The following is a 12,055-nucleotide window of genomic DNA, read 5'->3' as shown; positions in this document are numbered from 1 at the left end:
TAATCCCAGAGTGTTATTTTCGACAATTGATCATCTGTTAAACCAGGTAACTCAAAGGAATGCCTCCTAAGTACTTCCAGTAAAACCTGTGAGGCTATCGCTGTATTTTTCAATCAAAAAATTAATGATATTAGAAATAACACAGTATATCTCCCCAACACTAAGGATCCTCCTAAACCCCAGTACCCCATAATAAACAAATTAAAGTCTTTCACTAGGATAGATTTACCTGATTTACATAAAATAATTTCTCAAATGAAACCCTCCACCTGTGCCCTTGACCCAATACCAACTAATTTTTTCAAAGAAGTATCGGGCGTGCTTATTGATAATGTTCTTGACATAGTAAATTCGTCATTAGATACGGGGGTCTTCCCAGACTGTCTTAAGACTGCGGTAGTTAAACCCCTACTTAAGAAAAATAATCTCGATCCCTCTGCTCTTGAAAATTATAGACCCATCTCTAACCTGCCTTTCTTAAGTAAAATTCTAGAGAAGGCAGTCATTATACAGTTAAATGAGCACCTCAATAAACCTGCTATTCTTGATAAATTTCAGTCAGGTTTTAGAACAAATCACAGCACAGAAACTGCACTCGTTAAAGTAGTAAATGACTTGCGGGCAAATGCAGACAGAGGCCATTTATCTGTTCTCATCCTCTTAGATCTGAGTGCCGCATTTGACACCATTGATCATAATATTCTTAAGAATCGCCTTAGTCAATGGGTGGGCCTCTCTGGCAGTGTCTTAAATTGGTTTGAATCCTACCTGGCAGGGAGAAAATTCTTTGTTAGTTGTGCTAATTATAACTCAAAGACACATGATATCCTATATGGTGTTCCACAAGGCTCTATCCTGGGTCCGCTGCTCTTCTCAATCTACATGCTTCCATTAGGTCAGATTATCTCAGGGCACAACGTGAGCTACCACAGCTATGCTGATGACACACAGCTGTATTTATCAATAGCACCTGATGACCCCGAATCTTTTGATTCGCTAACACAATGTCTAACCTGTATCTCAGAATGGATGAATAGTAACTTTCTCAAATTAAATAAAGTAAAAAACGAAATCTTAGTGATTGGCAATAATGGATACAATGAGGCTATTAGAAATAAACTGGATGCATTAGGATTAAAAGTCAAATCGGAGGTAAAAAGCTTAGGGGTAACCGTTGACTGTAATCTGAATTTTAAATCGCATATTAATCAGATCACTAGGACAGCATTTTTTCACCTAAGAAACATAGCAAAAGTTAGACCTCTTATATCATCGAAAGATGCAGAGAAATTAGTTCATGCGTTTGTTTTCAGACGGCTAGATTACTGTAACGCACTCCTCTCAGGACTACCCAAAAAAGACATCAATCGTTTGCAACTAGTGCAGAATGCAGCTGCTAGAATCCTTACCAGGAAAAGAAAATCCGAGCACATTTCTCCAGTTTTGATGTCACTACACTGGTTACCTGTGTCATTCAGAATTGACTTTAAAATTCTGCTTATGGTTTATAAAGCTTTAAATAATCTCGCCCCGTCTTATATATCGGAATGTGTGACACCTTATATTCCAAATCGTAACCTCAGATCCTCAACTGAGTGTCTCCTTAGAATTCCAAGAGCAAAACTTAAAAGAAGTGGTGAGGCGGGTGACCTTCTGCTGTTATGCACCTAAAATCTGGAATAGCCTGCCAGTAGGAATTCGCCAGGCTAATACAGTGGAGCACTTTAAAAAACTGCTGAAAACACATTACTGTAACATGGCCTTCTCATAACTTCACTGTAATTTAATCCTGATACTCTGTATATTCAATTCATTATAATAACTATTCATTCATAATCTGTACTAACCCCTACTCTCTCTTCTGTTTCCTTTTCCGGTGTCCTGTTGGTGGTGGCGTGCGCCACCACCATCTACCCAAAGCACCATGATGTTCCAACAATGATGGATGGATTAAAAGCCAGAAGTCTGTATGACCATAAGCATCAAGTGACTCCGTGAAAAGCCCGAACTACAAAGAGGACTATTTCATTGATGTTAGGTAGAATGCCCAGGGGGGACTGGGTGGTCTCGTGGCCTGGAACCCCTACAGATTTGATTTTTTTCTCCAGCTTTCTGGAGTTTTTTTTTGTTTTTTCTGTCCACCCTGGCCATCGGACCTTACTCCTTTCTATGTTAATTAATGTTGTCTTATTTTAATTTCTTATTTTGTCTTTTATTTTTCTTCTCTTCATTATGTAAAGCACTTTGAGCTACTTTTTGTATGAAAATGTGCTATATAAATAAATGGTGTTGTTGTTGTTGTTGTTGCTCAAGCCGCTGCCCCCGCGACCCGACCTCGGATAAGCAGGAGACAATGGATGGATGTGGTGCTTTGGGGCACAACATTGAAAAAAGAAGAAATTAAAATGACTTCTTAGTGACTTCATCTCGTGTCTGTTGGGGTAAAAGTGAGCAACAGCGCCACCAAGCGTCCACTTTCTGACAACCCCCTTCGGTGAGTTGGCCGGTCTTACTTTTCAACCAATAAAAAAGAAAAGCAACTAATCCGTCCGTGAGTCAGACGCAAACGCCCGGACCACTCATCGACAGACAAGGGGAGGAAGTGGGAAATCCCGGCGGGCTTACTGAAGGCAAGAATCGAGGCAGAGCGGACCCCCTGGACAGAACTGGAGATCCGCTGCATTACAGATACAGTATGGAATGGGACTGGCATTGTGACCGTGCCAGGGGTCGAGTGTGCCATTCAGCCATCTGCAGCAGGGCTTCTTAAACCTTTTTTCTTTCCTATGTCCCAATCTCGCCCTTCTTGGTGTCTTTGAGAGCCACTCCATGATGAGAGTCAGATGGGCACCCCCTTCAAGATCTGCCAAGAACCCTCTGGGTGGACCAATGCCAATTGCTTAAACAACCCGTGGCGACCCACCACAACACTCTTCACAAAGAATACGCGACCCTTTCCCATTAGCTAGCCATGGTGACCCTTTATGACCCTAAGGTGGCAGTCCAGAACCCATTTTGGGCGACCACTGATAGTTTAAAAAACTCGGGCCTAACGCGATGACTAAACAAAGGCTCTCCACCGCCAGCTTAGCCTTTGTAATTCCCAGACAATGGGGGGATAAATTCAACATTATCAACTGGCATTAATGTGCCACCCACAGATGGCACATACCACATAGGAAGAAATGAGGCAGAAAACCAGTGATATGATGGCTGTCAATTATCAAGAGGCACTGCCACATTGGTAATATTCGGGTTACGATGATTTGGCCTAAGGTCCCTGCCACAAGTGGGACATTGGTCACAAGTGCATTTTAAAAGGTGAAGAGTGACAGCAGTGACATGGGCTTCAAGTTCACCATCCGCCTTACAAATAAATCAGTCGGGTCAATACAGGAAACCAAATACGAATAAACACATGAGTGACTCTGAAAAGACATGTCACTCGCCACCGGGTGACGAGTGACAAACTGCAGTGGTGGCTTCGCTCAGTGCCATCCTTTCAAGAAGCAGAGGGGAGGTCATTAAAAATCCGCCGAGACAGTCTAAGCCAGGGTGGCGTTTTGCATGTGGAGGACCACATCTGGGTTGTGCCACCTTTTGAAGGTCCTAGGATAGAAGATAGGATAGGTGGCCCCAGCATATGGCACATCCCACAGGTGATCTGGTAATTGTGGGACAATGGACGTGGCATTCCTGCTGGCTGCCAGAGTCCAAACTGTCCAGGATCGACTTATATGTGACCATGTGGGCGCCACATGTTTTGGCTCAAAGACTGGACTTTTCTTTTTTTTTGTGTAAAGGACTGGCAATGACACCTAAAAAGTGCCAGGGATGAAGGACGGGCATCCTGGCCATGATAAAGGAAGGATTCAGACCACAATAGGAGGGACAGGTGAACGGGCTCATCGGGAGCAAATCAGGTGGCAGTGTCCCTCTGACCACAGGGTGACACGGCAGTTGGAGTCCAGAAATGCAGCCCTGTTGGGGTCTTTGGGGACCACCAGAGGGAGGACGCCCTAAACTACCGACATACAAGGATCGAATACCAGCAAATCAAACCGATCAGAACAAGGGCATCGCAGGTGACAGGTCAGAAAAAGGCGTCCCAAGTGTCTGGGTACAACGTAAAGGACGTGCTGGCATTCACACAGCCCTGTCAGTGACATCACACAGTGCACAACCCTAGGGAATTCTGGGACTCCTTGCCAAGGCAACCATCAACGCCGCAGTCAGAAGAAGGTGACGTCCACAAGATCTTATCTTAAATCACATTGCAGCATAACGGGGAAGACAAAGAACTTTCTCTGCAAGACTTGGCTCACCAGTTAAATGTCAGAAGTGAAGTCCTTGGGTATGAGACCCCCATAAAGTGCCAGAAAAACGAAATAAAGGAACCAATCGCAACACAACAAAAAGCCCAGAAAGCTGAGGAGCTCAGAGTCAGGAGGACCAAGACTGGCATGAAGTGGCGGGGTTGGGGGAGCAGAAGAATTGGATGGATGAAGGCCTGCAGGGTGGACCCCTCTTGATGGGCCGGGTGATCCGTTTACTTAAGGAAGGCCCAGACGGGGCTGTGAATCACCATACGTACCTCAGGACCCCACGTAGACCACCTAGCACGTCAAGTCCTCCTCTTATTTTGTTTGCAGAGCCCTGACTGGCAGGATCAGGTGCAAGAAAATAAAAAACCAAACAGGCCTGTGTCGGGTGCCAGTCCACCACAGAGCCCACTCTCATACACACACACACCAGGCCACTGTTGTAACAATAAGTCTAGGATGTGGTGCTCTTCTGGGGTTGAGGACAGCGTGAAAGCCCCCCCCCCCCACCACTGATGCTACAATTGGTGACCTTACTGGTGACACATGAACAAAGGCCAGGTGACCCAGGCCATAGAGAGAGATGAAGAGTCCCCACTCACCGCTCGGCCAGCGCAGTCGCACTCCTCTCCAGGCTCCACGTAGCCGTTACCACACTCGGTGGCCTCAAAGAGCTGAAAGGCAAAGACAAGGGTCAGCTGTCATAGTCACACCACATCACTCTCTAAGCGTGTCATCGTGCTTATTGTGGCATGGCCAAGGAAGGCCACCTCACCTTGTTACCCAGTCTGCCATGCCCTGCCCCTTATATGAAGGAGTGGCACCAGAGCGGAGGTCCCAATGAACTCTCGTGGCTTTGAGTTCTCAAATCTCATGGGGGGACAAAGTGCCAGGGGCTACCATATAGCAGGGCTCAGGTCCTCTTTGTCACTAATTACCTTGGTGGGCTTGTTGAAAAGACAGGATCCACCGCCTTTCATCAGGAACTCCTTGTAGTCAGCAATGCTGCACTTGGAAAACTTGCGGCTGTGCTGCACTCTGGGAAGAAAAGAATTCACAACATGAAGCCAATGGTGGGCTCACAGACATCCAAAATGGGTGACAATTCAGCCGGGTCGGGGTTAGGAGTCCTGCCCCTCCTCTCAAGTGCTCACTATGCATACTGCAGAAGACAGCGGGCACTGCTGAGCCACCCATGAACCCAAAATGATGCCAAGGAGTCCAAAGTAGAAGACAGCGGGCACTGCTGAGCCACCTATGAACCCAAAATGATGCCAAGGAATCTAAAGTAGAAGACAGCAGGCACTGTGGAGCCACCCATGTACCCAAAATGATGCCAAGGAGTCCAAAGTAGAAGACAGCGGGCACTGCTGAGCCTCCTATGAACCCAAAATGATGCCAAGGAGTCTAAAGTAGAAGACAGCAGGCACTGCTGAGTCACCCATGTACCCAAAATGATGCCAAGGAGTCCAAAGTAGATGAAGAAGAAGAAGAGATCTGTTATGAAAATAATAAATAATAGGGATTGACAACAATGGGGCAAATCACCAAGGAGGCAACACACAAGCAAACCATCAAGATGCAGTGCCCCCCTGGGCCTTCCTAATACGGGACCCCCCAGTGTCTGACTACTTTTGGGATGACTGGTTTGATTATCCACACCCTGACCTCACTCACTTTGCTCTCACTCTCTCTTATTCCTGGCCAGTCTTCCTCCTGCCAGTCTAGCTCTTGTCCCCTCTCCCTTCCTAACTCCAAGCTCCCCTGCCCACTGTGGGTTGGGGTCTTTACACCTCAGACTGGGGTCACTTCTGGGGTCACACGTGTGCTCTGAAAGCCTTCCTCTAGTGGTCTCAGGTAGCAATCGGGAGTCACCTGAGGCTCCACCCCTAGCCACTCCTCTTCCTGCAAACAGCATCTGTTGCCAAGCAACGTTAATCAGGTGGCAGTCATGTGGTGGGAGGGTCGAGGGAAGTAAAAGGGGGGCACCTGGGTTAGGCACTGGACCCGCTGCGATGGTCAGAGCCTCCAGTTGAAGTGTTTCACACCTTCTGCCAGGCCTGCTTTGGGGTTTTTGATAAATGTGCCCGTGTGGTGTTTGGCGCTTTGCACAGTTTGGGACCTTTGCTCGTCTTTTTTTGAAGACCCCTCTCGGATAACCGACCTCTGCTATGTTTGTTTTCACGTCGGCTCACCCTCATTTACTCGCCATTTTAGGATCACTTTAGTGTGATCATCTGAGCGGGGGAAGAGTGGGGTGGTCTGCCTCAGTGAATCACACTTGACTGTCACATAGTGTATGGGGGGAGTGAGGGGGGGCACCCCATGTGATCACTAGACCGTCAGAGCACGATTGTCTATGCTTTGCCTCCTTAGTGAATTGAGTGCAGGGGGCCGGGGAGCTCATCCAGGATTGGCGGTGGTCCACCTGTGAACAGAGTGAGGCTGGTTGGGTGGGGTGTTTGTGGGGGCTTCAGCTGTTGTGGTCTGCGGCCCACATACACTGGCTGGGAAGTGCTGTAACATTAGATAAAGAGAACATTAAACAGTCTGGACGAGGACGGGCCATTCAGGCCAACAAAGCTCCTGTCCACCTGCAGAGTCCAAAGTCACGTCACGTCGCGTTGTGAAGACCCTTAAAGTCCTCCTGTCTACCACACTACTTGGTGGCTCACTCCACGTGTCTGTGGCTCTCTGTGTGAAGAAAAGAATTCTAACGTGTGTGCGAAATTTACCTTCACAAGTTTCCAGTGGTGAGCTCATCGTAAAGTCACAGCCTCGACCCACTGGACTGACACCCTTCATCATGTTAAACACTTCAGTCAGTCAGGTCTCCTCTTCATCACTGTGACGGCTCAGCTCTTTGAATATTCATCACTCATCCCCTGTAGCTCCCCATAATCAACTCAGTTAGATAGATAGATAGATAGATAGATAGATACTTGCTCTTCTCTGGACCTTCTCTAGGGCTGCTGTGTCTTTATGGAGACCCAAACTGCACCCAGGACTCCAGATGAGGCCTCATCAGTGGGATATAAAGACCGAGCAGAACCTCCTGTGACTGGTAGTCCACACGTCAAGGCGCTATATAACCTGACATTCTGTTAGCCTTCTTAATGGCTTCTGAACACTGTCAGTAAGTCGATATCTTAAGAGTCCACAATAACCCCTAAGTCCTTCTCATAAGGTGGACTCTCGACTTTCAGACCACCATTGTGTATTCACACCTCACATTTTTACTTCTTATCTGTAATTCTTTACATTTACTGACATTAAATTTCATCGTCCACAAATCTGCCCAAGCCTGTCTGCTGTCCAAGTCCTCTGTGATGATATAACGGATTCCAAATGATCTGCTAATCCACCTATCTTGGTATCATCTGCTAACTTCACCAGCTTGCTCTTTATATTCCTTTCTAAATCATTTATATATATTAAAAATAGCAGCGGCCCCCTCACTGCCCCCTGCTGGTTGCCACTCTTCATGCCAACCAATTCTGATGAGGTCCTTCACACCATCACCTCTACTTCCTGTGTCTGAGCCAATTCTGCACCCATCCACACCCTGACCTGCTTCTTCTTGTAGTCTGATGCCTACCTCACATGTGGCACCTCATCAGATCCTTTCTGAAAGTCCTCATCAATGATCTCATCTGCTCCTCTCTGGTCGTATCCTCATAGAATTTCAGCCTGTTAGTAAAACACGACCTCCCTCTTCTGACCCCACACTGACTGTCCTGTCCTTATCATGTGTTGCTCCATATTCTCCTTAATTATTCCTTCCATTCATCTTCCTGTGATGCCCATTAAGCTTACTGGCCTGTTGTTGCTCTGCCCTTTTTATATAACGGGATGATATTCGCCATTTTCTAATTCTTCCGAATCTCCTCAGTGCTCAGTGACCTCCTAAATCTGTGTCAAGGGTTTCTATCTGCACTCACTGCCCCCCTTAAGACCTCTGTGGTGAACATCATCTGCTCCTGGTGATTTGTATGATGTCAGCCTATTTCATCTCAGCTGCTCTTCTCTCTCTAGACTTTCTAAAGCTCTCCTTAGTAGTCCCTGTTACTGCTCTGAGGTTATCCACTCCCACACACGTGAAGACCTCATTCAAATGTGAGTTTAGGGGGTCCGCTATCTCATTGTCTGTATTTTTTAACCCCCTATACTATTTCTGATGCACTTCATCTCCTCCTTGACTGATCTTCAGGTCGTCTCTCGCCTTATCTGCTATTCCTCTCCAAGTGTCTTTTAGCCTCCCTGATATTCTTCTGACTGGTAGCCCCCCATGTCCTCATATGCCCACTTTGCAGTTGTCAGTCTTTATACGTCTTACTTGTCTGTTCTTTATTAACCCACTGTGGAGTTTTCTTACATTTCCTATTAATTCGATATGTTGGTCCGTCCCTGTCCGTCATGACATGTGACACATTTCTCAATCTCCTCCACTGTCCCAGTCTCTCCTCCTCAGACTTTGTGACATTCCCTCCAAATTCGTAGTCTTTGCAGCCTAAAACACTGAGAATTGTAGGATATTACGGTCACGTGACCCTAGTGGTCCAATCACCCCGAGACCCTCAATTCTGTCCAGATGATCACGTTATTAGGTTTCCTTTCCCTGACATTTCATTTTTGTCTTTGTGTGTCACCACTGCTCTCACTGCGGGGTCACAAGATATCTTAATGGCAGACGCTGCCCACTGTTGCTGATGGCTTCGCCCCGAGGCTGCCATCCTCTTCCTCTCGGTCGGTGCGCCGTCTGTTGGTTTGTTTTAACGCATTTGTTATGCGAGTGAAAGTCTCGTCGTCTGTCCATTTTTCACATCAAGTTTCATATTTTAGGCTGTGATTCTTGTGTGGCACAGTCCTCTCCAAGTTAGCGTCTACAATTCTCTCATCTCGACCCTCGGCACTCTGACTGAGATGCCAGCCTGAAGAGAGTAATTGCCAGTATCCGCCAGTCGGGCGTCATAATTGTTCTCCAGGCACTTTTAGTAATTGGTGCAGCTGATAATTGGGCTAATTATTTCCTCTAATTTTACCAGGGTCAAAGTACAAAGTGTGGAGTGGAGTGCCAAGTGGGCGGGCGGCACTTTGTTGTGAGACGATGCCACACTTTGAACTCCTTATCTGGAGGACTTCTCATCAATTTTCGGCCTTTCGAGTGCCAACAAATTGAAGGGCTGTGCGTTCACTTGAAACAGAAGCCAAACGACAGAGTAAGACGAGGAGGGCAAAATGGGCACACGTCACAGTGGGCTTATTGGTGAAGGGTGGGGGGGGGGGGGTAGAAAAGACAGTGGAAATGGCAGGGGGGGCTCAGGGGTGACCAGCACAAAGTCTAATGCCAAGAGCTGCAAACAGCTCCAAACGAGGAGGGTGCAGCTCAGGGGGTCTCAAAGCCTCATCGATCGAATGCGCTTTTGGACTTTTGACTACAAAGTGTGCCCATCCTAATCAGGTTTCTGGCACTCACGTCCTGCTCTGTGCCACACTCTGGCAGTTTCAGAGGGGGTGAGTGGACATACGGCCCAAGCCCACCACCTTACCCTGTCTCCTCCATGATGCATCCCGCCCAGGACTCGAGGCAAACGCACTCCTCTGAAAAAGAAGAAAAGAAAAGCGAGAGTTCAGACGTGACACTCGTGACAAGTCGCCTCACCCTCGGGGCACCACTCGGTGCCCAGGCTCAGGTATGAGACCTAAGGGTGTGGTCACCAGGTTCAAGACAAGCTGTCACACTGACACAGGGATGGCACATGCATGCAAGTGGGCACAGCCAAAGGGCCCCACAAATCACCACTGTGCCACTGCTTCTGGGTAACTGAACACACACACACACACACACACACACACACACACACACACACACACTAGAAGATCAGAAGGTGCCTACTTCTCCGAGATGCAGGATCCCACTGGATGCCCAGATTCTGTGCCAGGCTCTGCAGCAGGAAACTCGCCATTTCCATTGTTGTGCCATACTGAAGGAGGAAAAGCGACAACAAGAGGTTGGTACACTGTCTGGCAGAGTGACAACCTTCAACAACAAAAAACAAAAGAAAAGAAAGGAAAGGAGCGGCGTACCTCATTGACACCCGTGCCACGAGTCAAGGAACAAATGCCACCAAAGTAGGCAATGCTGCTCCTGCCATAGTGAAATGTCACATTCCTACAACAGGCGAGACAGGAAGGAACTGATAAACCAGTAAGAGGTGCCACGCAAAGTGAAGGCACAAGGAGCTGCCAGGCCGACCTCAACTTCACTCATCACAACAGCTGAGAAACGCCTGGTACTGTGGACCCAAGGCCTGAAGTCAGGCTGCAGTGCCCCAAGGTGGCCCTACTAAGAGGGCAGTGCCATGGTCCACACAGCTTGGGCGTTAACTGTGCGCAGTGTGACCAGAGCAACAGCAGACTAGAAAGGCATGTGGAGCACCAGGTGGAATCCAATGGGTACACTAAAGTGGGTAACATCGTGGGTGTGACAGCCAAGGGTCTCAATAGCATGGTGACTAAACACGCCCTGTGCCAACGAGGCTGTATGGCCCTTCTTTCCATTGTGTCTGAGTGCAGTGTGCCCAAGCAGTCCCCCGAGACGCTGGCAGACCCCATACGTACGAGAAGAGATGCACCGCGTCGGCCGGCTTCTTCATGTGGTGCTGCCGGTACTTGGAGAAGTCCCAGAGCATCTGCATGGGCTTGACGCTGATGGGGATCTGGTCCTTGTCTGTCCAGACCTCTGTGCCCACCAGGACCACCCTGGTGTGAAGCTGCTCTTTAAAGACCTGTAGAACAACGACACACAAGGAGGAGAACACAAATCAGACACATGGCGGCTGGATGGGTGGCATACCTGAACGGAGGAAGGAATGCTATGGTGACAGCCGTGGCGCTGAATCTTAAATGGCATAAATAATGAAGGAGTCAATGCCATTCAACAAGTGCAGGACGCTCCATGCAAGCTGCACTTGCTCTTGTCCTCTGCCTTCTGATTATGGCGTTTGTTTCCAAATCAGAGCCCGCACTGTGCCACTCTCACCTGCGGACTTCCAGACAGTTTGTATCCCCCTGGAGGGTCCGCTGTAACTGAATCTCCGCTGTGGGCTCTGCGGCCTTCAACTGCAGCACTTTTTGTTCTTGAGTGCCCCCTGCTGTCCAAAGTGCTAACGTCGCACACATACAGCTCCTAAAAATAAAGGTGCCCTTGAAAGCAGTGGCATCTGTGCCAGCACACTATAAAAACGAGGGACGGGTAAAGTGAGGCCAACACCAGAGCCCTGCAGTGTTTTACATACGATAAAGAAACCTGAAGGAGACTGCAGTGCCCTCCATCACGTTTGGCACAATTGTGTTTGGAATTTCTAACTCAAAACCTGATTAAAGGTTTTATGAAAAGTGACTTTGGTGACATTGTGGTCTCGCCACATCGACATTCCAGCATGTTTTCTGTGTGCACCCTGCCTCACCCCACCTGGGTTTACCCTGGGCATGAGCCGGACGCCGACCCCGACCACTCTGCCACCTGGCACTCCTTTTCTCCAGCCTCTGCCCCCTTCACAGTCCGCACTTTGGTTTCTTTATGCACTGGGAACACGAAATCCATTACTTCATACCAGAAAATGTGCCATTTGTACAAAACCCTCCTCCTTTCTGTTTCTCTTCGTGGCATCCTCCTCCTGTGGCACCACTGCCAAGCTGCCCTCCTGCCCATGGAAAAGCCATCACTGGGC

The 12,055-nt window shown here is 48.1% G+C and overlaps 1 protein-coding gene across 3 annotated transcripts in view; it reads right to left on the bottom strand.

Annotated features, from left to right (window-relative positions):
* The window catches only part of adam23a (ADAM metallopeptidase domain 23a), an 89,193-nt gene that overhangs the window by 15,073 nt on the left and 62,065 nt on the right, over positions 1-12,055 (bottom strand). For all 3 annotated transcript variants that reach the window (XM_028806115.2, XM_028806113.2, XM_028806117.2), the window contains exons 11-16: positions 10,944-11,110; positions 10,410-10,494; positions 10,219-10,306; positions 9,872-9,923; positions 5,261-5,360; positions 4,925-4,996 (exon numbers count right to left, since the gene is read on the bottom strand). In XM_028806115.2, the coding sequence (XP_028661948.1) occupies positions 4,925-4,996; positions 5,261-5,360; positions 9,872-9,923; positions 10,219-10,306; positions 10,410-10,494; positions 10,944-11,110 (564 nt within the window). The remainder of the gene's footprint in view (positions 1-4,924; positions 4,997-5,260; positions 5,361-9,871; positions 9,924-10,218; positions 10,307-10,409; positions 10,495-10,943; positions 11,111-12,055) is intronic.

Source organism: Erpetoichthys calabaricus, chromosome 8 (assembly GCF_900747795.2).
Source record: "Erpetoichthys calabaricus chromosome 8, fErpCal1.3, whole genome shotgun sequence".
In the NCBI taxonomy this organism is placed as follows: Eukaryota; Metazoa; Chordata; class Cladistia; order Polypteriformes; family Polypteridae; genus Erpetoichthys; species Erpetoichthys calabaricus.
Note: the sequence above shows the minus strand (reverse complement) of the source record. Positions and strands in the feature narration are given on the sequence as shown.